General features: G+C 36.1%; 1 protein-coding gene across 12 annotated transcripts in view; it reads left to right on the top strand.

The window, feature by feature from the left end:
* The window catches only part of NAV3 (neuron navigator 3), a 553,670-nt gene that overhangs the window by 519,588 nt on the left and 8,393 nt on the right, over nt 1-25,689 (top strand). For all 12 annotated transcript variants that reach the window (XM_054072776.1, XM_054072766.1, XM_054072783.1 and 9 more), the window contains 13 exons: nt 3,755-3,838; nt 5,443-5,554; nt 6,823-6,944; nt 8,738-8,910; nt 12,624-12,777; nt 15,699-15,873; nt 19,283-19,380; nt 20,034-20,129; nt 20,439-20,607; nt 21,361-21,596; nt 23,508-23,662; nt 24,592-24,663; nt 25,075-25,271. In XM_054072776.1, the coding sequence (XP_053928751.1) occupies nt 3,755-3,838; nt 5,443-5,554; nt 6,823-6,944; nt 8,738-8,910; nt 12,624-12,777; nt 15,699-15,873; nt 19,283-19,380; nt 20,034-20,129; nt 20,439-20,607; nt 21,361-21,596; nt 23,508-23,662; nt 24,592-24,663; nt 25,075-25,271 (1,843 nt within the window). The remainder of the gene's footprint in view (nt 1-3,754; nt 3,839-5,442; nt 5,555-6,822; nt 6,945-8,737; nt 8,911-12,623; nt 12,778-15,698; nt 15,874-19,282; nt 19,381-20,033; nt 20,130-20,438; nt 20,608-21,360; nt 21,597-23,507; nt 23,663-24,591; nt 24,664-25,074; nt 25,272-25,689) is intronic.

Below are 25,689 nucleotides of genomic sequence, written 5' to 3' on the forward strand. Positions count from 1 at the left end.
GCCTGATCCCTTCTGGCCTCTCACACCTCCTTTCATGCAGCCGTGTCAGGTGGGAGGAAATTTATTTATTTACCTTTGTTTTATAAACCTGTACACCACAGGTCAAGTTGCAAAATGTGTCAGCAGATAGTCTTTGGATATGGTGGTGTCATGTTCAGGATGGGCTGTAAACGTAAGACCTGAGATATTTGGGATTTGGCTGACTAGATTTGTTTACTAAGAAGGAAACTATTAAAATGAAATCTCTCATCTTATCACTGAAGTCATTCCCTGAGCATATATCTCTTTGAGTATTTCCGGTGAGAATTTCACAAGTTAATAGAAGTCAAAATTAATCCATATGTGACGGATCTTCAGTTAAGAGCTGAGATCATATATGTATCTAATATGTAAATCATGCTAAAGATAAATATATTTTGCTGTAGGTATACTTGCAGTAATGTCCAGTTACTTAACTCTAATTCCAGTACATCTATTTCCAAGTACAAATGCTTCAATTGTGAAGAAAAATTTTTACTTAAATTCTATTTAAAACATATGCAATATTCATGCTGTTTTGTATGGTATTCAAATGACATATGGCATGAATGAAAATACTGAATCTAACACAGATTTCTAAGGTGTGAAGGACTGGCTGTAACTTAAAAAAATATTGCTAAATATTTTTTTAAAGAATGAAAGAATGGATCCTTTTGGATAAAGTTAATAACCCTCAGAGACTGAGGATTACCAGTCCGATGAAAATCGATCACCAAGTTTATAAGTGTAGAAGGGGTTTCTAATTAGAATTTTTAATTTCTAATGAGCATCTTCAAAGACAGAGTTACTTCTATTTGTTTCTGTTGTTTTCTTTTCTGAATTATTTTGCATTTAACTATTTAAATGCAAAGTCTGACCTTAAATGGGGCATGCATACATAAGTTTTATGCATACTTCCATACACATATGAATATACCGATAATCTAGCCTTTTTCAAACCAACTTTTCTTGTTTTGATATATAGCATTTCTTTTGGGACAAATCTGCATAAGATTTCAAGAAGTAGGGGTTCCCTAGACTGCTGAATAAACAAACATTTGCTACCATGGGGAAATGCAGCACAGTTTATTACTCTGAATGTAAAATTAATACTTTGTATTTCAATGAAGAATATTCTGTTGCAATAAACATTTAAAGTCATGAACAAGGTGACTGAAAGTTTTTTCTTGAATTGTTTTCAGTCAATGGGCCTTTGAATTACGTTTCTTTATTATTAGTAAATCAAGACCTGATAGCCTTTAGCTTTAGGAAGGATCCATCATCTTGATCCAATTACATTTATGATGCAAAAAATCTAGAGTGCTACTTCCAGAAGGTAATGTGCTCTATCACAAGCTGAATTTCAGTAAGAATCCATAATTGTGACACGGCTATCTTTCTCGACTGTCAGTCAATAACTTAACAGATTCAGTGACCTTTGATGACATTTTTAATGATACGCTTTAGCTCTTATTTTTTGCTATGCATTCCTTGTGGCTTATTCATGTACAATATAAGCTGTAGACTTGGCATAGGAAAATACTTTGCACAAATATGCATAGTGTGGTTATCACAGTCTAATTGTGAGAAATGGACAAAAGTAATGCATAATTAAGCAAATTATTCCTCTTTTCAAGCCCTCAGTCCCCATTGTTATTCTCACTGTAAAGGAGAGCCACAGGCTGTCAGCCAAGCCATAGAATTTTTTACAAGTCAGGGAACAGTGAGCTCCATTAGCTTGCTGTTAAACACATGTAATGAGGAGACATTTGGCTGTAAGTCTGTGGTATTGCACCTACTTTGTCTCCAATTGTCTTCTGTGTCAGTGTTCATCATCTTTGGAATTATAACATCGTAAATCAGTCCGGATATTTTTAATATGTAGCTAATTATTAAAATTAATAACAATTTTAAAAATTAGTTTTATCATCTCAAAGGAATAAAGTAGTGAAAACAACCGAAGGCTGTAGTTGCCAAATTATCTAGAATAGCTTTATATTAATTAACAGTTTCCAGAGGTGCATTTAACACATATTCAAACTTCTTTTTATTTAAACTTATAACTTCAAGAATATAGCCTGTTACAAAAGTTACAATAGGAATATACACAATTTACCAAGTAAATTTGAAGAAATTATTTATATATAAATCCCCATGTTCATAAAAGTTAGTCCTTGGGATACATATCCTTTACCAAAAGAGTTATCCGTAACAATATCCCTACCAATGCAGAAAGCAGGTGGATTGACCACTATACCCATCAGTAATTAAGTAAATTATTTACTAATAATATAATTTAAAAAGAGCAAACTTTTAATAATTTAGTGAATATAAAATAAGGAGCTTACATCTGAAATATTTAAAGCAATCAAAAATTATTTGCAAAACACAGAAGCCATTTGTCACTATAACAGCTCTGAAGGGGATACTATTATATATATGACAATCTTTTTTCATTTGAGGAAGAATATACAGAGCAAGGTGGCAAGAAGTTATTTTCCTCCTCCTAAGGAGCATAACAGAATCCTCTTTGGACTATGTCTTCTTCTGATTATACCTCAGATTCAGTAAAATCGCTTACATTGGAACAATTTCAACTGTGCTTGTACAAACATGCAAATCTGTAACTGAAAAAATTACCAGGCACTGTGTGTGCCTGTACTGCTTTAATAAAACATAAATTTTCTGGTGAGGAAGCTCAATTAATCCTTATATGCATATAAATATGTTCTTTTTGAGTTATATCTCCAAGCATATTGTAGTGCCTATGTTTGAAAAAATTTGCCTTTTACCACTTTTGAGATGGTAAAGAGAAAATAAGTATTTCCTTCTGCTTTTACTATTTGCTGTTGTGAGAGGAGTGTATGGAATTTTATGGAATATTATAAAAATGAAATTTTTTACTTTCCCTTCACTGTGCAAGCTGACTTAGCCTATTGGTTTCTTTATGACCATTTGAATTTCTTTGTCTACTAAGCCTGATGTCACTTAGGGTCAACTTAGAGAGTTGATGTATTGTTTGTAAAAATTTTGCTTGCATACAGTGTAGGGTGAATGGTATTAGAAAATAATATGAAGCTTTAATTTTTAAAAAATCTTTTAATCAGTTTCAACCTTATTTCTTTCTTGTTGAGAAATAGGGCTTCCAATTTTCATGAATTTTTTTGCATATACATTTTGCATACATGTTTATATTTATATTTTATATGGGTTTTATTAATTTATATACACAAAACACACAAATATACTTAGTCTATTAATTTTATATTAATTATAAAGATCTTTTATAAAACTAATAGTGATATATTTTGTTTGATTCCCAGGATTCCTCAGAAGTGTTTTATTTGTGAGGTTAAAATTGACCTTTTAAGAGAAAGTATTAGAATTCCTGTTCTGAAATGTTCATTAACTGAAAATTATTGTTCCTGGAGTTCTAATTGGGAGCAGATTTCTTTTGACCAATATGTGAATTAACTCAAAGCAGGACATTGAATCCATAATTTATTTCTAGGCAGAGGTATCTAAGCTAATCTTCTTGGGGGCTAAAGAAGCCTGAAGAACACTGGACTCGCTCAGCTGCTTCACTTGTCCAAGTTAGCTCAGTCTGAGTTTAAAACTAATAGAAAAGGGCCAAAGAATGTGAGCTGGGAGGGAAAAAAATATTTTTTAAAAACAAGTAGATCTTGGAAAAGTGTACTATTGTCATGACAAATGTTGTCTTCTGTTTCTTTCACAGGCTCATCTAGTAGCAGCTTTTGAAAAAAGCTTGGGAAATATGACTGGCCGATTGCAAAGTCTAACAATGACAGCGGAACAAAAGGTACGTTCACCAAAGCAGATGCTTTAACATGGAAAATAATCAGCAGATTATATTAGATTTTTGTTTAAAAAACACTGAAAGGAGACAGGGACAGCTGTGACAATAAGACAGACAGATCTTTTTTTAATAGCCATTGCAGTCAAATCTTCATAAAGCACAAGGAGAATTAAACTGTGCAGCATCAGGTTTACCCAGACAGTATCACAGAAGAGTTTGAAGATAAAATCTTTCCTTTCCAGATTTTAATTAAAACATAAGCAATTTTAGGTTTAATCCATACTGAAAGATCCCGTATCAAAGACTCACTGGAGTGACAATGCCAGCATTGTCAGAATAGTAGAATTATCAAATGGAATAACTTTAAGTAGAGAAAAATTACTCCATTCAGAGTGTTAATGCAGGTTGGGTATCCTATTCATGAGGAAACAATTTTGTTTTTTACTGTGCTGTTTTAACAAGTGGGGAAAAAATCTAAACCTGATAGGTAGTAAATTCAATTTGAACCTTTGTACCAAGCTCAGGATTAAGAGGTTGCTTAGCACCTTCCAGGACTGAGCTTTAAACCTTTGGGCCCTTACTCATTTTGAGTAGTATCCAGTAAACAGGAAGGTCTTGTTTAACTAAAGTGTGCAAGAAAGGATATCTCAGTGAGTGATTAGTCACCACTGGAGTCAATGTAGTTGTCTAAAGAAATAACATTTCACAGCCTGATTGAGCAGCAACAGACAAAATGTGGTGAGAATCATTGTGAAATGGCTAGAAAATATTTGTATTGCTAGCTGGTTTTCATCTTAAACAAAAAAAAAACACAATGGAATTTTCCGAAAATCAAAACTGCTGAATATTTTACAAAGTATGATTTCCCTCAGAAGGCTGTCTTTCGGAAGAGGTTAAGCAGTGACATGGAAGCACATAATCTTCAAGCGTCTTTCTCAAAAGATTTGGAACCTCTTTTCCTTCTTTTCTTTTCTCTGTTGTTGAGGCTAAATTCCTTTAATTATCATTATATAAAAATGGGCTGGAAAGACAGGCATAGCACAGCAGCAATAAAAGCTATTTTTTAATCAAAATTGGCTGTGCATTCTTATACAGAATGTCCTCAACTCAAGTGCAGTAATTCTACTTCAACTTACAATTACTGTTGGGGAGGGGGGAGAAGAGGGTGGTAATTGAATTATTATTTAGCAAGTTAAATCTTTTGAAAAATACACAAATTCAGCTTGAGATTAATCCATTAAACAGTAGCCTCACACACTAGGATGTGATTCAAATGGTTTTATTGTCTTTCAATATAAGTTTTTTTGGTTTCTCTTAACTTTATAATGAATATTCAATTGAGAACCTTTTGAGATGAGTCGTTATTAAAAATGTTTTGTTCTTCTTAAAAGTATCACAATCATTTTCTATAGAAAAAGTGTGAAAGATACTTTAGTTGAGTTTAATATCTTTGGAGAAAAAATATGCATTCTACTTAGTTGTTGACCTTATGTTCACCCAAGCAGTCCCATGAACTTCAGTTTGACCACTCTTGTCGTTTTTTTTTTAGTTTAGACAAACATTGTTCTTGTGCCATATGTTTTGGGCTCTCTTTGCTCTTACCACAGGAATCTGAGCTTATTGAGCTAAGGGAAACCATTGAAATGCTGAAAGCCCAGAATTCTGCTGCACAAGCTGCTATTCAAGGAGCCTTGAATGGTCCCGACCATACCCACAAAGGTATGTTCTTGTCAGTATTAAAATAAGTGCACAGTTCTCCCCAGAAAAAAAAGCAAAGTCACTACTTTTCTAGTTTTTGGGGGACTCTGGTGCAAGGGCAAGCACATTCTGCAGTGTGTGGTAGACATATTTGTGGTATTTTCAGAGCTGGAAACTTTGCATGCACTTCCTGTTTGCCACAGAGTTAGTTCCTGGAGCCTTGCTATCTCAGAACTGGGTGGCCAGGAATTGATTCCTGGGTGTCAAGATGTACTCCTTTCCTGTGTATTGAAATATGCCCAAGATACTAGTGAAATTGTATGGCTAGACTTGGTTATCATTTGGAAACACAGCACAAGATGTCACTCTGAAAATTGCTGAACTCATTGTTAAGAGATGGACTTACAGCTCAGCTCCTTCAACAAGATGCTAAAATCCATGCAGGAAAGCAGGTATTTTCAATTCTGAATTAATGTCTCATTGCAGTTAGGCAAACACCACGTGATAAACATGTACTTCAAAAGTGCCTAATGATAAGCAACACCAAAGAGATTACTTGAAGGAAAATAGCAGCATTTATTTTTGAGAGTGCCATTGATCTTTCTTTAAAGAGGTCAATATTTAGATGTTTGCCCTAAGGTCATTTCATTGCATGATTTGAGCATAGCAAAGCTAACTCCTAGGAAGTAATAAAATAATCTAAAAAGTAATTTCCCTTGATATTAGTGGGTATTTTCTGCAAGAATATTTTCCAGTGATTAAGATATAGTTATCAGAGACTTTTAAGAAATTGAAACTCAAAAGCCTCACCAACAATTTCTCATATTCTCTATTTCTTGGTTATTTTGTTTCCTTCATTTTTAATGAATTCCTGCCTGCTTATTTCAATCATGGAATGTTAGAAGCATTTGAACACCTATTAGGCCTGCTACAAGTCAAGCAGCACCTATACTTAGAAAAAGAACTGCAGTACATGTGATAGTAGTAAGTCAACTAAACTGCTTAGCTATGAGGTTACGCCTGCATAGATTGCTGTGTGAGATCATCACCTTCATGCCAATAAGATCTCAGTTTGGACAAGCTCCTAAGTATTCGCCGAATTGTATGCACCCCCATTGATCCACTTGTGATTTCTTATGGGCTACAATAGCTTGAATCCAAGCCACTGCAAAGATCAATGCCACTTATGTTCAATCTCCCTTTGAGGAGGAAGATACTACATAAATATAAGAATTATTATTATATTGGAACAGAGACAGATGGATTTCACAGCATTTTCTTTTCTTTAGATTTACGTATAAGGCGACAACATTCTTCAGAAAGTGTTTCCAGCATCAACAGTGCTACAAGCCATTCAAGCATTGGCAGTGGTAATGATGCTGACTCCAAGAAAAAGAAAAAGAAAAACTGGGTAAGTGCTCAGCAGGTTCAAACATATCTTTTAGCTATTATGTTGTTTCCTGGTGCCTCAGTAGCATAATGGTCCATTTCATCTACAATATTATTTTGGGGCCAGAAGGATAAGAATCAATTCACATGTATCCATACTGTGACACTATCAGCAAGCTAAAAAGTGTTGACTATCAGCAGGGAATTATTTGCATAAGCCAGGATATTTCTAAAAAAAAAAAAAAACAACAACCAAAACCAAACAAGCCCTCTTTAAAGTAGCTGTTGTGGCCAAAGCCACATCGAAACCCTGTTTGATTTTTCTTCAGTCAGAGTTTGATTCAAATCAAATGAATGAAATATGCTACCTAGCCACAAAGGAAGTTGAAATCTGCTAAGAATTCTCATGTAAAAATAGAATGGTGTTTACAGATACTAAGGTGCTTCCTAAGTGGAACACACAAATACCACACAGTGCTAAGGGTTTACTCAAATACTTTCAGTAAATAATTGGAAAATATGTTTTTGTTGTTTTAAAAATATTACCTGCATAAACATTTGTTTTAGAATACTGATCAGTCTTCATTCCCTTGATTTGTAATTCCACACTCTTTCATGTTTCTGCAAGGTGAACTCTAGAGGAAGTGAGGTGAATATAAACCATGGAAAATTTGGCATGCATCTATAAAGAACCCTATCTTGGCATGATTGCTATTTATTTTGGCAGTAGGCTTTTATACCTTCTAAAACCAGATTATCCTGTATGTCTCTCAGTTTGTCTCTATTCATTTTAATCTCAAAGTTTAGGCTACAGAAAGGGGGAGTGTAGCCAAAATCCATTTCTTTCTCATTAGATAACATGAGCTGGAAAGGACTTAAATTATGTTTCTCCAATCAGTGGTCACACTCCCCACTCTCCAATTATATAATGCAAATAAAACATTTGAATACATTGTTTTTTATAGAGCAACCAGCTTGTCTTTGAATTCTATACAATTTTAATCAGAACAACTTTCTGGAAATAAAATATAAAGCAACCACATTTTTCCTGTGAACAGCTTCTGCATAGACAAAGGTGTCAATGAATGGGCTAGTTAAAATTCACTGCAGACAAAACTGTTGTCATCTGACTCCTGAAATAAATGGCTCTTTGGCTATTCTGTCCCTTTTTAATACTGGATAAGAGCTTCTAGAGGGAAAAGGCAATGCTTGTACATTCAGAAATCTTACTATTCTAAAGAAAACTGCAGCAAAGAGTATGTATCTTTCAGCTAACATTCTTCTCAGCAGTACAACCAAGCAAGCCTTATGCTACAGCTTAAATCCTCTCGCTTGTGATCCAAACCATAGCATTGCATAGTTTGGCCATTCAGTTTTTTAATGGGGAAAGTAAATTGGCATACCTAGTTAATTGGACTTATTTGTTTTGATTTCCAGATTTGGTAACAGCAGGTTCTGCCTGTACCTAGACGCAAAGTGGTTATTTAAAGCCAGCCCTTGAAGGGAATGCCATGGGAATGGGATTCCGCTGAGGCTTATTGGTTTTAAATGAGCACTCCTCTCCCATAGCTGTACCACTCGATCCTGCACTCTTTCCATAGCATTACGTTTGCGCTGCGCTGAATTAATAAAGTCAAAACAAAGCACTGTATCATGTTTTTAGAGATACTGTGTTGCATATGTTAATACCTTGCTTCTGTATACTGACCTCAGGCAGTGGCTAGGATGGCATCTGCAAACTAACTCTTCGAAACATGAGCTGCATACAAATTGCCTTGACAAAGAAAATAATCTTGCTTTATGTTTATTTTCTAGCTAAGAAGCTCTTTCAAACAGGCCTTTGGAAAGAAGAAGTCCACCAAACCTCCTTCCTCACATTCAGACATAGAAGAGCTGACAGACTCCTCTCTTCCTTCATCACCCAAATTGCCCCACAGCTCAGGAGAGTGTGGGACAACATCAATGAAACCATCACAGTCAGCATCTGCGTAAGTGTCTCTCTTGGCAAACCTCTCTTCCCAAACTGGGTGGTCTGTTAAACACATCTCCTCAAGCGTGGCCATTTGTAGTTCAGAAACAATTGCCTTAATCTTAATCTCATTCTCTGTCCATATGCCAGATTTCTCATGAGCTTTACTCCATTTACACAGTAATTTTGCAGCAGCTCTTTTTTAGGTCATTCTCTCATCCTTTCACACCCTTTACTCAAAGTCAACTAGCAGTATAAACTTCTTTCCAAATGCATGTCCGAAAGTTTATGTTGTGATCTCCTTGCACCATCAAGAATTTTATCATATCCACTCAATAAAGGCCAAATATTGTGGTTTCCTCTCTTATTGACATACTAAAAATGTCATTTTATCTTCCAGGTAGCTATGAATTATTACAAGATAACCATCCCTTCCGTTATTATTTTATCAATTTCATAGCTACTAATTTATATCATTTTTTATCTGTTTCCCCCCTTTCGTCAGTTTGGATTTTTTTGTGGGATTTTCCTTTTATTTTTTATTTAAATCACCATCCTTAATGCTTCAGGACTGAGAACAAGTCATCAGTCAAAAGCTGTCCCATTTCCTCATTACTATTTAAATGTCTACTATATTCTTATGGAGTTCTCAAGTCCTATTCATATTCTTTTACTTATTCTTTTTTTCATTCTGCTAAACTTATAACATTTTCCAGATGGGGGAAATCAATGTCTTTGAACCATCAAATGTGTACTACTGATACCAGCCTTACTTTCCTTGTCTGAATTGAGAATAATCCAGCCCTGACTTGTCTTCCTTAAAATACCTGGGGAATTGTAGTCTCGTGACTGATTGCAGAGCTTTAGAATAGAATCTCCCTGCATTAGGTGCCTTTTATGATTAACTTTTTATAGACTCTAATCAGTTTTATATGCTAGGTTTAGGAGTTTGACAGCAAATATTCCCACAAAAGAAACCGCTCCACAAGAAACATTTTTTTTTCCTCACATTCCATAAAGACTACCAAGGGATAATTCATCTAGATTTCTAGTTTTGTCATTTTGGTGGTTTGTTTGTTTTTTTTACAGGAAGCTCATATTTTTATGGTTTCAGATGAGTGTGTATTTTGACAGGAGGATTTCTACATGTTTAGGACCCTTGAATCTCATTCATTATCAACTTAAAAATCACTAGTAAAAGCCTTAATAGGAAGTGCCTGAACTTAAACAAAACACTTGTATTCTACAAAATTATCTACTCGTGAGTCACATATCTGCTTTCCTAACCTTATCCTGTTTCTTTTCCTCCAACCCTGCTTTTTTCTTCTGTCTCTTTGACCTGCTCTCTAGATGTACTGGTGTTTTCAGAATTTATCAAGGGCAAAACTATGTATTTAGTCTTTCATCCCAAGTTCTTTCCATGGCTATTTGATCTCTGAGCCTGAACTTCCTAAAATCTGTCCATTTCACAGCCGTCTGTTTCTTCCTCTGTAACATTTTTAAATACTGATCTTTCTGATCATATTAGCATATTTTTTTTTTACTGTGACCTTTCTACACAGGATAACATAGGATAACATCTTCCTTTCCATGGAGAGCTCATGCAAAATATATTTATTTAGATTAATTTTTTTGTCTTTTACACTGCTAATGTTACTTTCTTTGGAAGGTTTGGGTTTCTATTGTGTGGTTTAAACTACCATCATCTTCAAGACTTTTTATAATTTTCAGCAGCCTCTGTTCAAAGATCATGACTGACTTACTTCTGCCTGAAGCAACCTACTGATCTAAAACTCCTGAGACTGTTACAAGAAAGAAAACGTAAAACTCTTCCTAATACTCAGAACCTTTGTCTGCAGTCATATGAGGCTTCTGAGCTTCCTTCTGTAACTGCTCAGGAACACTAACCTATCTTTTTGGTTTTCTTCCTTTTGATGAAGTCTCATTTTCTTAATTTTACAGCTGTAGGAGCTGAGTGTTGAAAAGCTCTGGAATCTGCAAAAGAAAATTCAGTTCATACTTTCTGCTTCCATTCTGTTTATCTTTCCACTGTAGATAGCCTTTTTCCTGCTTCTTCCAGAATCGTAGCCCTGGTTTCTGCTTAATTTTTATCTTATTTAAAGGTGGCTTGCCAAGAACTTTTTATCCATCCCTTCTCAAGATGTACTATGAAAAAAATGAAAAGAAAATAGCCAACAAACAGATATGTGATTTCCCAGTTGCCCAAGTTGTAGTATGAGATAATATATGTATGTAAATAAAATCTCATTTTTTAAGCATAGGTATGGATACATCAAACCAAGAATAGTATCATAATATTTTGAAAAAAATCCTAATATATGCCTTTATTCATTTTTACTCATATATAACATTTGTGCATGTTGTCAATTATCTTCATTATTTTCCTTCTTCAATTTGCCATAATTTTTATTTGCCGTGAACTTCTTCATCTTCCTTTTGCTTACGCTTTCTTTATATATTTTCTTGACCTCATTCTTATCTTCTAAACCATTACCTTTACTTTCTTCCAATTGCATCTCTCTAATATGTGTGTGTGCAGGTCATCTCTAGTCTGGGCACCAAAGAAAAGGCAAAACGGTCTCGTGGTCTACAAGCATAGATCCCGGTAAAATTGAGTGTGGGGCATGGAGTTGTATACCCAACTGCTGACCTCGAGAGTGCTGCATCTTCTTTTCCAAAATGCATTTGCATGCATTCTGGCAATTAAAAGTTGACCAATGTTTCTTGTTTGCATATTAGTCATAATAATCACAATAATAATACTTATTATTCCAAAATGTTCTTCATATTAAAATTGTTCTGCAAATATTAACTATGCAAAGTGACAGCAATAAAGAGCAAATAACATTTAGTGAATTGACTGAAAATATTGCTTAGTTTAACGACATAGCCAAAATTCAGTGTTTTGTTTTCTACTGGTTCTATTATGCAACAGATCTAGGTCTGATAATGACATAGGGAGGCAAAACAATATGACATGGTTACTGGACAGTTGTGGGTCCCTGAGCCAACCATGTTTTGAGCTTTCCTTGCAATATAATGGTTTCTTCCCTGACAATTAGTGCTTACAGAAAATAGTCACATGATGATTACTTCTATTCTACTCTTTAAGAAAGTAAAAAGAAAAATAAATTACATGTTATTTCAGACACCATACATTAACAAGTGACAAACCACAGGCAAAACATCAACCATCATAAATCAAAACTGTTACAGATCAAAATCTTCTAGATCATGAAGTCATGGACTTTCTCTTTGTGCGCTGTTCAAAACAGATAAAACTGTTCATGCCAAACAGATGGTAAATATCAATAGTGCAGTTTAATCAACTTACTTCAGTTCTTACTATTGCTATTTAGGAAAACCATAAGTTTGCACCAATGAAATTAAAAGCCATAGGTGATACACTCAAAAAAAAAAAAAAAAAGATTTCTGAAAAGTTTTTAATAACTGTTTTTCCATAATAAACTATCTAACTGAACTGGAAAGTTATAAAGCAAGCTGAACATTTCATCTACTGAGGTTTTTGTGGTTTTTTTTCCCTTTTTTAATTTGCAATTTGAGTCTTTTCATGTTTCTTTGATAAGATTCTTTCTTCACTTATAGGTTTCAGCAGCAGCAAGCATTTTCAGTACTTTGATACTTAGTAATGACACTGCTTTGGGGGAGAACCTTCCTTTAATCTCCCGCCTGCTTTCTGCTCCTCTTTAGGATCTGTGAGTGCACAGAGGCAGAGGCTGAAATTATTCTTCAGCTAAAGAGTGAACTGAGGGAAAAAGAGCTAAAATTAACAGACATTCGTCTTGAAGCCCTCAGCTCTGCACACCATCTGGATCAGATTCGGGAAGCCATGAACCGCATGCAGGTCAGTGCAGTAGCTTAAGTGATGACAAGGGTTCACACCTTTCCAACTACTTTATTTCAGGTACCAAAAAAATGTTGATACAAAGCAAATTGCTAGACTGATAGAACTTCCAAAGGATGAGTATGATAAGCCACCTAGTAATAATTATATTCTTAGCCTTTATATTAATAACCAAAATGTGGGTTTGAGATATGAAAGGAGATGTAATCCCTGCCCAAAGGATGTTTGTTATTTAAACTCTATGACTAGGGAAAGCAACAAGACAGACAAGCAGATCAAGAAATGATTTCTACACAGCTTCAAATCCTTGGGCCCGGAGTATTTTCATACTCTGACATTTGTGATTCTTAGCCTGGTTGTGGCTTGCCAAAACAAAGTATGTAAAATTGAGCTAAATTATTTAATCCAACATCTCGAAAATTACACTACGTTATTTTGTGACACTGCTCCAAATCTTCCTAAACACATTTTTCATCAAAAGACTTTCCTTTTCATGGGGCTGAAAAGAAAATGAATGGCAGTGTTCTTCAGCGGAGCATGGGGCTTTATGGGACTCAGCTTTGTTGCCCAGATACAAGTGTCTGGTATCATGTTGGGTGCTCAAAAGTATCTACAACATCCACACATTATGACATAGGTCCTTCAGTATATCAGAGCCTTTCTGGAATGACAGGTGAGATACCTAAGACATCCTTGAAGGCACTGTAAACCTGTCTTTGGGAGGCAGAATCAAGGCCATGGGGTGGAGATTGAGGTTGAGACCAGAAAAGCCACATTTACTTGTCTAAGTATGAGCTAGGTGATAAACTTCTGTTGTAGTCAATTGAGTTTTAGTCCTGCAATCATAAGGCTTAGAAAGCTATTGTAAAATCATCCTACAATAAGCAACAGAGTGTGAAATTGAGTTGTTTGAGCATAGGCTCCTGTTACTGTTTGAACCATCCTCAGGTATTTACATCTGCACACGAATTTTACGTTTAACTTTCTACCCATGGAAGACTATGTTTATAGAATGACACTGAAAATACACATTTACTCAGCTAGATCGAGCCCTAGTGGCTTGTCAGCTGAACTGTGCTGTGCCGGGTGGTTAGGTCAGGTACACCTGTAGGTGCTTTTGTATAGATATCCACAGTGGCTGCTTTCATAGTTACCAGATTTGCTGTGCTTTCTGGCTTTTCTAGACTTCCGTGTTTATACCATGCCTTTGGCAGCTTCAGCCACACCTTTAAACATCTATGGTACCCGCCATCCTCCCAGGTGCTCACACCACTAGTTGCCAACATTGCTATGGGATATTTGGCTGAACTTCAGCTAGGGGGAAGAATAACCAAGAACTGTGGGTTTCAATTGTCCAGACATAAGTAGAGACATTGATCTGGAGCTGCTATAAAGTTTTTAAGCACTGTATGAGATAGAGTACAGTTAATTGCACTGGTGGAGAACAGGTTTATTGGCTGATTGTGGTCTTGCACTGGGGTATGAGTATGAAAACCAGGTGAACTCCCAAGAGAGAGGAGTTGGCTGTAATCACAGGCCTCCAAAGCTTGAATTTCACCAAAGCCGGTCAGAGGAAATTAGTTCAGATGCTTTCACCACTTCTTTTGAAGTTTTCCTAAAAGGACGGGCAGCCACTTTGGATTTGCCAAGCTCTGTGACATACTGAAGGATTGTTAAGGTGGGGGGAGAGGGGGGGCGAGAAGAGATCTGCAGGAATGACATGTGAATACTGTAATGTATCCAAAGCACCATAAAAATCTAAAGCTTAGCTGAATGGAAGACTGCTAGGAGTCACGTAATTAGTCAGCATAAACTGCAGAGTAGGTGGAGACTGTGTGACTCGTTTTACCATAGCTCCTGATTTGAACCATAGGCTAAACCAGTGCATTCATCTATTTCCTTTGTCATTATTGTGCAGGTTTGTCCCTTCCCCTTCCCAATCTCCTCACCTTTGCCTATATGACCTGATCTTTTTATAGCTGTTGCAGGTATTTTTATGATTCTATCCCTTGTGGTTTTACTTGCATAATGTAGCTGAACAGCCTTCATAAAAGAAGAGGACTTTTAGCAGAGTGTTAGTGAATGTGGAATTAAATTTGGTGTGCAAAATCGTCTGCAAGAATAAGCAGTTGCTTTGTACTGTGTGTCGTGAAGCGACTGAAAGCTAGATTTAGCTGGTACCAGCCTGTTCTCAGGCTAAGTTTTCATTTTATTGTTGTACATTCAATAATCACTTGGCACCACAGAGGATTTAGCTAAAAAAAATTCCTAGTTGTTCTGATTCATCTGTCACTGTATGTTTTCATCAAAGAGAGTATGCTGGCCATTATGCGAACAATTCCACGTTTGAATGAACAAAAAGTCTTATTAGATAGCAAGAAGGGTTGTGAAACTGTTAAACCGTCAATTTCTAATTGCCCATTTTTAATTTCATTTCTCCTCTGTGAAGTCATTGCCTAAAATTTACATTCAATGACAGTAATAATTTTCCGTGACTTTAGAAACATTGGCATATCTAAGATTTTAATAATAACTTTCTTAACTGACTGTTACCTAAGATATTTGACAATAAAATGTAGCTTATAAAACTGAGAATAGCTAGGAAAATTCTCACCATACTTGTATTGTGATCAACCATAAAATAAGCACAAAGGCTTGAAGCTTACATTGTTTAGGAACTGTCTTGAGATAACGTCTAAAAAAAAGATTATAGGGGTTTCTTCCCTTTATTTTGTAAATGAAGGCAATCCTGTTTTCTCTGACTGAGTTATACTTCTGATATTCAGTCCTACTTAACTGCTGTGAAAGTGGTAAACCAGTTAGGTCATGCAGGCAAACGGCAAGAACCAGAATAGCCGCCCATTGTGGTTTTCTGAGGGAATAACCTCATGTGCTTTTATGCTGATTTCTTTTGACTACAGAATGAAATTGAGATATTGAAAGCTGAAAATGATCGTTTAAAAGCAGAGACTGGAAATACTGGAAAGCCCACCCGGCCGCCATCAGAATCTTCAAGCAGCACATCATCTTCCTCATCACGGCAGTCACTAGGACTTTCTCTGAACAATTTAAACATCACAGAAGCTGTTACATCAGGTAAACATATTTTAGGCACATGCATGGCTCAGTAATTAGTAAGAATTTATTATTTTCACTATCTTACTGGGTCATATATGAGAGACATGCCTAAAAATTAAAATGCCTCATATCACGCAGGTAAGCATCATATATGCTTTCACTAATGGAGATGAGAAAGAATGCTGGCAGTCATTTCTGAAAATGTGGCTTTTAGAAGGCCCTGAATAATAGTAACAGATTGCTCGTTATGTTTGCTAGTTCCTAGTTGTGATGCTCTCTGCCTACTTTGTTTACAATACTCTTTGGTCATTAGTTTACAATTTATTTGAAAAGGACAATATGTGTAGTAATATACTTGACAACTGTATAGATATATTTACTTGCCCCTGTGGGGTGAATATGACCCTAGTACACTAAACTTTACTTTTGTTTGTTTACAACATTCAGTGAACTCCCTTAACTTCATTTCATATTTGCAGCTAGAGCAGAAGGTGGTCTCAGTTAGCTTTATCCCTTAAATTTTTTTAATGTGTTGTAGCTAGTTAGCCTATGTTGGGCCAAATCACTTTTGTTACAGGAGCCAAAGCCTTCCTGGCTTATTAAGCAATCTCATTGTCTTCTGTGAATGAGAGAAAGCAAGTAGAACTTTGCTGCAGATCCTGAACGTTAACATTTGATTATTTTCCATGCCATAGAGTTTGTGATAATAAGCCTTCTACACTTGTTTTGATAATGTAGCCAAAAAACAGAAGTGCTGTCTCTACCATTAGAACAAGGAGCAGAGCAGAAGCAAAGCAGCACTCATTAGCGTAGACTCCACAGAAAGCACAATAAATTCTCTGGAAGTAATAATACTCTGGCTAATAATTGTAGAAAGAGTCTAGGCAAGACTACAGCTGGGAATGTGCCAAACTGCCTGACTATAATTTGGATTGGCAGTTAGTTGTATTATCTTGCCAGTCATCGATATTGTAATATTTCTTTTGGTTAATATCAGATTTTCTAGGAAAATTGATTTTTTTTTTTTTTTAAATTTACATTCTGGCCTACTATTTTGCCAGGTTTAACTTTTAGCATGGATAACTCTGAGCTAAGCCTCAGTGTACAATGAAGTGTGAGAAAAAATTTAATTGTTGTTCCTGCTCACACACACACACACAAAAAAATACGATTCTTTTCAAAATGGTAATTGTCAAATCTTTTTCATGAACAGCAGCTATTAGCAATTTGTCACTTGGCCCTTACTCTGTCTAGATACAGAAATAAACATAATATAAGCTTTATATAATTTTTTGTGTTATTGGTTCTGAATGTTTTTCTAGCATGCAAAGTAATTACTTTTGGTTATAAGAAGTTAAAGAAATAAGGGTGCCTAATGAGGAGTGGAGAATTCCATTTGATTATGAATCCAGCCTTTTTGATCATCTTGAGTATCAATTTGTAGCCGTGCCAGAGAGCTTGGAAGGGTGACAGCTTCCTACGGTGTCTCGTGGGATTTCTGTGGCAGCTGGAGTACTATTGGACAAAAGTCCCTGAGATATGGAGAGCTTAATAATGCTGGGGACTAAACTGAGAGAGATAACGAGGTCTTTGGGCTCGTCATATTAAAAAGTGTCATTGCACTTTCTGGGAGACCAGTGTCTCCAAATGGCCAGCGGTCATCTGGAAATGACCAAAGCTATCCATTGCCACTTCCTAAGGCTATGACTAAACCCTCCAGATAGGTGTGAGTACCAAACTGGGGAGGGACTCGGTGGACACAGGTACCTGTAATTCAGTGACTGGATTAAAGAGCAGCAAACAAGGACATGTACAAGACTGTCTGGGCTGTCCAGTGAAAAGGGTGTCAGAGCTCAGAGAAAAAGTGACCTGGAGCCACAGCAATGTACCTTAGGAGGAGGCCTGGCAGGAGGTAATCACAGCAATTAGCACCACCTGAAATTAGACCCTCTTGGGCATCTTCTCAGCCCGTTGTCTTAGTGAAAGCCAGAGCTCTTAGTAGAAAGTGGATATTTTTTTCTAGCCACAGAGTTGTGCCTCATTCCTAAATACTTACAGAAAAATGTACTTAAAAGGCTGCACAAGGGTCATTTAGAGATTGAAAATTTTCACAGGGGGATCAGATATGTTAGGAATTGCTCTCAGATGAATAACAACATCATAGAAACTTTTAAGTTTTGTCAGATATGCTGAAATACAGATATTGGTGGGACAGAAAAACTGACCGTCAGAGGCAAAACAAGCATGGATTGATTTAAACTCAAAAAAAAAAGCTTCTTTGTTTGATCAATTTAAAAACAAAAACAGACCAACAGCATGATTAGATTTCGAGATCAGCAGGTAAGCTGTCAAACACTTTACATGAAGACTTGCTTTTTAATACATTCATTGAAGTCATATTCATAAGTCTTTTTTGGGTTTACTTTGAGAAAGTGGCTGAATCTTATTGGCACCTCATTTAATTTGGGTGAAATCTGACCTTGTGCAGACTATGACATGAAGTCAATGCTTTTCTTCAATCACCACAGTAAGAATGAGCAGGACTTAGAGTAGTGGATTACTGTGCTGACCTTTCAAGAAAATGCAAATCCATAATCTCTTGTAATTTGATAGTTTAAATGTCTAGCAGTAAAATCTCTGAGAGAACTTCTGGAGGAATATAGCAGTTTTATCCTCAGTAATAAAGCTCCAGGTTCAGACTTCAGTAGGAAATACTTCTGCTTTCTCATTTTAGGAGTTAGTGAAGAGGTAGAGGCACAGAGCAGATCAGAATCACTCTGTACCTCCAAGAAAAATGAAACCTTTTCTTATGGGAAAGGCTGAATACAGAGTCCTATATTCTGGAGGACTACGAAGTGGTTCTGCTAATGGGTACCATTTGTAAGCTTGTATTCTGGTGGGAGGGAAAGTATCTATGCCATCTGTACAGAAGGTAAAGAAATCGGCTGGAAAGATAAATTAAATGCTATTTTACTTAGCAGCGAATGTATCAACACAAGGATTTCTTGGTTTTCTCCTTACATTCTAAAGAAGGGCACAAAGACTGCCCAAGGTTATAACTTAATTTAGGTTTTAAACAAAGTTAATTTGTGGATATAGGGTAATTTTGAACAAGTTCCAAGAAGGAAAGCAAAAGCAAGACTGTAATGCAAGTATTTTTTTTTTTTTAATGGATTCCCTATTCATTTTTTTATGGTTAAAGTTCCTAATATTTCTTCAAAAACTGACAAATTATAACTTTTTTTTTTCATCTCCAACAGAAAAGGTGAAGTAGGAAAAAGTGCAGATTAAAATGATTGCAAGTTGTTGTGATGGCAGCCTTTCTTTTGAACTGAAAAATGCTTTGAACAAATATTGAACCGATGATGTGAACATAACTGATGTGATTTGTCAGGTTGATCACTCTGCTTCCTCTCTTTTATTGCAGATATTTTGTTGGATGATGTCACTGATGGAGCACTCCACAAAGAAGGTCATAGCGTGAAAATTTTAGTCACTATAAACAAGGGCTATAGTCGAGCCAAGGTAAGTTCGTTTCCTATAGGTGTAAATGCAGAGTTACAGCTCAGACAAGTCATGCAGTATAGTATCTCAGCTTGTTTCAGTATTCTCAGCCAGGAACAGAAGGGAAATATCCTGTCTTCTCTGTCATCCATGATCAGTACAGTTAGGCACCCTCCATAGACTAGTATCATATGTATGGACTCCTTCCACTTTTGTGGTAGCTCAGGCACTACCAATTCTCAATTTAATTAGTAGCAAGATGTTTTGGGAGTTGCTGTCTCCATTTAAAAGTTGCTAGAAGTTTGATCTATATGGTGGGCCCCTTTGGGTGCAACTATGAATATGCTGCTGAGGTAATCAATTTGGTATTGCATGGTCATGTTTTCATGTTCTGTATTACAAAAAATGATAAATACAATTCAACTTTTATTTATTTTCAGCTCCTTATAAATACAGATACAATCTAAGAGCAGAATAAGATACTGTATTTCCTTCCTTATAAATATGTACCAAAGTAGTATCATCTATACCTATTTCTGGCACAGAGATTATTAACGAAGTTGTAGCATCACACTCTAAATAATGTTAATTTTCTTCACCGGCAAAATTATGAATCTTCATAGAAACTGATTACCACCATTTTTAGTCCAGTTTCAAAAAATTTCTCTTTGTAGGATCAAAAACCACATGCATATCTGATAGGATCAATTGGAGTCAGTGGAAAAACAAAATGGGATGTTCTAGATGGTGTAATCAGACGTCTCTTTAAGGTAAGACAGTGAAAAATTAGCTCAAGTATTAATTCAGTTTTCTTTTTCACTTATAAAAAGTTCTGTATTCTTTGTGTTGTCTGGCAAGTTTGTGCTTTGTTTGTTTTTTTGACATATAGCTAACACCAATATCAAATTTGATTCTTAAAGTTGCTATTTTTTTGTCATGATTGCAGACATTTCTCTCTTGAATTGTGACTGCAAGAATCTCTGTGTCAAATGACTTCGCCTGTATCAAAATATTTTCCAAACAGCTTTCATTGAATAACCATTTTTATTTTTATGTCTCATGCTTTCATATAATTTCAGGAATATGTTTTCCGAGTGGATCCAACTACTAGCCTGGGTTTAAGCTCTGACTGCATTGCTAGCTATTGTATAGGGGAAGTAATTAGAGCCCATAGCCTAGAAGTGCCTGAACTGCTGCCTTGTGGATATCTGGTTGGAGATAATAATGTCATCACTGTGAACCTGAAAGGTAAAACCACAAGAATATTTTTTACAGATACTGTAAAATTCTTCGTTGCATTCCCCCATTCCTCCTTTATTTTTTCACTTACGCCTGACCTTTCTGTATTTTGTCTACACGTCAAGGACTCATTTATCACGTAAACTCTCTGTATGACATTGTACAATACCTAACACAGTGGGGCATTTTGAGACAAATCTAAGAATATCTCTGTCCTGTTCTGCCTGACTGCCAAATCACAGGAAAGTAGAAATTTCTGAATAATGGAAAAAAACCAAAAACGCCAAGACAAAGATTATGATGAGAAATATTTGTGCATTACTCATTTCCACAGGAAAAATTGGATACATTTCAAAAACTGTAGGGATTTGCTATTGGAGGAGAAGGAGGGCCTTCAGAAGAGCTATTCATACACTGATGTGACAACTGGTAACCCTTGTGGCTGTCACTTTGACCTTTTTTTTGTCATGGTTGCCTGTAATGTCTGAAACATACATCTCTGCCTCACTGAGCCTTCTCTTCACATTTACTTTGATTTCATCTCTCTCACCCATCTTGTCCCTCTACCACTGTTCAGTTTTTTGGCCCTGTGCAAAGAAGTAAGATTTCCATAGTAACAAAGCCTTTGTCAGGGCTTTGATTTAGAGAGAAGTATCTTACCTTGCTTTGAGTATGGCACTGATTCTATCAGGTGCTGGGCCAAACCTACACCTACCTCAGCAAATATGAAGACAGGCCGTTTTTCTTTTCTTTTGTTCCCAGGAGTAGAAGAAAACAGTTTGGACAGTTTTGTGTTTGACACATTAATTCCAAAGCCAATTACCCAGCGGTACTTTAATTTACTCATGGAGCATCGCAGAATTATTCTGTCGGGACCCAGTGGCACAGGAAAGACCTATTTAGCTAACAGGCTGGCTGAATATATTATAACTAAATCTGGCAGAAAAAAAACTGAGGATGCAATTGCAACTTTTAATGTAGATCACAAGTCAAGCAAGGTAAGTTAAAAATGAAAAGATAACCTATTGTCCAATTCTTAGTGATGATGCAGAGGTCATAGAGATGATCCTGTTAATGGGCAAAGTATTTTGTTTGATAACCTAGAAGTTTTTCCTACAGGATTTCAGTCTCCAGTCTCAGTGAGATAAAGGAGCCAGATCTTTCTGTTCTAAACAAACCATTGAAGTACTGTGAAGGAAGTCTGAATTTTCCCTCAACATGATGAAATCCAGCTTAAGGATAGATGCAGAGTCAAATTCCTATGTACATTCAGTTCTTAAAATGTCTGTAATTCCTTCACCAGAAGGATTGGATATATAGTAATATTAGTCTGACTTGCATTTTTATAGTGATAATAGCAGCCTATTGTTAGCAAAGGTTTCAGAATGGGGATTTTGAATTACTGTCTTGGATTCAGCTTCTTAATCAGCACTGGATAAATACAACTGCTGCTACAGTTTCTGATGTGCATTGGTCAGGAAGCTGACAAAACTGAAATTACCTCCTGCATCTTGTCAGGTTCACAGTGATTTACATAGCTCAGATTATCAAGCTTCTAGCATGACTACTGTGCTAGCCACAGATAATATTATTCACTTGCTGTCCTAAATTGGGTATACTGCCAACTTGGTACCCAGGGAAAAGAAAATGAAAGATTTTGCCCAGACCTTTCTGATTTGCGCAGATCATAATGAAGGTTAACATAATATAAGAAGGAAGAACATACAGATCCCAAAGGTGCACTTTTCTCTGTCTTTATACAGAGGATTTGTAATGCCATTTACTTTGGCAAGGGATGTGCTTATGTTTTATTGTTATTCCATATACATTTATAATGAAAATTGTCCCACAAAAGAGCAAGATTTTGGATTTCTGGTAAATTGCTTATTGCATGTGGTTTTGTTCTGTGTTTTTGGTTTGTTTTCTTTTTTCCTTTTCCTTTGTTTCTATTAATATATATATAGAACTTCTGAGTTTGTAATAAAAAAGAAAAAACAGCATTACCAAATGCCAAGTTTGTTTGAATAATACAGATGGTGCTATTCCATGGAAGAAACCCATGATGTTCCCCTGGAGACCCCTGATCATAAAAAGCCAATCAAAAATCTTTCTTGAAATAAAAAAAGATTGAATGTTCCCATTAAAAAAAAAAAAGATTCTGCTATCCCCGATCCAGTGATTAAAACAGCAATAGGAACTTTGTCCATAATACTAAGCATTCACAATGCTGACAAAATTAGATACCTCTAGAGTACAGCTGTAAAACTTGAATAGCCCAGACTCTCAAGGGCAACAAAGTGTTGAGAAAAATATGGAATGTTTTATTATAGAAAGCTCTTTTACTCCAGCCCTAAATGGCAGCCAGACAGAAAAAAGGCATTTACACAACAAATTTTATTATGAAGTGTGATATAGTATCCCCAAAAGGGTAAACAGATTTTCAGTAAGAGTCATGAGAAGAGGTATCTGAAGGAGTAGGTCAATATGCCTAAGTTGTGTGATAATTTGTTGGGGTGGGGTGTGATATATAAATGCGGCAGTTCTAAGAATGGAAGTCCAACAGTTAATGTGAGGATCTTGGTCCCTTGGAAATGGCATATTTTATTACAACCTATTGTCCATCGAAGATAAGATAATTCATCAGCAAGTTTCTATGGAATGTTTCCACCAAATAGGAAAGTGTATGTTTCAATCACTTGCCTTTTGTTCAGTGCCTTTGTTTTTCCTAGTATGTGGCTTCAGTGTTGCCCCATCAAAGAAGTCAGTCTTCCTGTATGTGCTGTTTCAGCTGATTGATCCACAGTGGGGAAACTCTGTAGTAGCCTCTTTTTCTTTCTCAAAATCTTTTCCACTGGAAAAAAACAGTCTAATTGGGTTAATCTTTTCTGCTTTTGTTAATGCTGCTGAAGGATCTGCGACAATACCTAGCAAACCTAGCTGAGCAATGCAGTGCTGACAACAATGGTGCTGACCTCCCTGTGGTCATAATTCTTGATAACCTTCACCACATCAGTTCACTAAGTGACATCTTCAATGGTTTCCTCAACTGTAAATATAATAAATGGTAGGTAGTATCTGTTCTCTCCCCTTTCACACACAATTTTCATTGAAAGCAAACAGTAAAAGCTGTTTCTTATAATATTTTGCAAAATTAAATATTCTACTGGAAACTTAGGCTCCCATAAGCTGTCAGCAGAGCCCTGTCTGCTTGAATAATTTTAACCCTCTTCAGCCCTGTACTTAGGTGTCTCCTTCACTTTATTTATATGACTCCCATGCATCTCAGTGAGATGTAAGTGTACCACAGAAGTTGAGAAAGTATTTAAATGCTTGATTGAATTAGGGCCTTACACCTTTCACCTTGTCACACAAGCTCATTCCTACCATGAGGAGAACTTATGGGAGAGTAAGAAGACATTCACTTTATAATAGTGAAATCTTGGATATCTGTGAATCCACAAACCATGCCATGCAGAAGCAGCTGTATATCTGGCAGACTTGTATTTCTTACAATTTCCGTGTAGCAGCACAGAAGTGTGATGTTTGCTGACTGTCCTTTATTACCAAGCAAGAATAAAAATGCTTTCCGGAATTTTCACTGGCCTATAACATTGGCTATTTCTTCTGTAAATGTCCCATCACTGGAACTTCACTTCATAAAATCACTGCATGATATGTCTTACTCATGAGATTCACTGGCTTCTGAAATTAAATCTTTAGTCCTACTGCAGATTTATGAGGTACATGAAGACAGAGTTGCCTTGTTTATTTCTTTATTACAGATGAGTTCTAGTAAACTACAAATGTGCAGAGAGGAAAATCATACAAGAAGAAACATTAAAGGGGATACCTCAGAAATATTTAGAATGTAAGACTACAATACATCCAGAGACTCCTTTAAAATTGGCCTAGACTAGAAAAGAAGAAAGAACATTTTCTGAATATCTAAATGGGTTCTCACTCAAAAACACCCTACTACTTTTCTCTTTTCAGTCCCTATATTATTGGAACCATGAACCAGGGAGTTTCTTCTTCGCCAAATCTGGAGCTGCATCACAATTTCAGGTACATTCACTCTGTATTTACTGCGTCTGTGTTTGCACAGCTCCCTGCTTCTGAGCCCAGTTGTTCAACAAACATTGATCTTATATCTCATCACAGCAAAGTATTTCAGCTTCTGTGTCTCCTCTGTATTGAGGGATCTCTGAATGATGTGATGAAAGAAATAAGATACTTTCTGGTACCTCTAGCAAGTTGCTGAAGACAATTGCATTCTTGCATCCAGCGTCTTGAACTTCTGCTGACACCTGTAATGATTTTATTGTAGCAGTGAACAATAATGTTGTTATTGGAACAGCTTTATACTAGCAGACTAACGAGACTTTGAAGCTTATAACATTACCTTCATCTGTATGCTTAAGAAGAAATGATGTATTTGCTGTTCATTGATACTTGACATTGATCCTTTCTACACAGGTGGGTGCTGTGTGCTAATCACACAGAGCCTGTTAAAGGTTTCTTGGGCAGATATCTGAGAAGAAAACTGATTGAGACTGAAATAGAAAAGAACATACGCAATAATGAGCTTATCAAAATCATTGACTGGATCCCCAAAACATGGCATCATCTCAACAGCTTTCTAGAAACACACAGCTCTTCAGATGTAACCATTGGTGAGTCTGTTGGTGGAGTGGTTTGAAATAAGGATGCAGGCTGAGCATTTTTCTCTCAGTGGGAAGTATAATATCAGTGTGGGGAATTTATCTGGTTGCCAGCAAAATTGAAATGAAAATGGAAAGTTCAGTGAGAGAGAATGTACTTCCCAGTACTTCTGCCTTTCTTGCTAAAGATTATCAAGCAAATTATCATAATTTTTAAAAGTTAAATTTACAAAAGATTATCTCAGTAGCCACTTCCCTAAGCTTACTCTTTTTTCTCTGTTTTCACACTGCAGCATAATTACAGTGATGGAAACACTTGCATGGTTAGTTCAGAAAACTAGCAGATAGGAGAGATATAATTGCACAGGAGGTTTTTTAATGGAATAGCTATGCTAGCAAAGAAATCATCCTTTTACACAGCTTTTCCTAT

This window comes from Cuculus canorus, chromosome 1, assembly GCF_017976375.1.
Source record: "Cuculus canorus isolate bCucCan1 chromosome 1, bCucCan1.pri, whole genome shotgun sequence".
Lineage (NCBI taxonomy): Eukaryota > Metazoa > Chordata > Aves > Cuculiformes > Cuculidae > Cuculus > Cuculus canorus.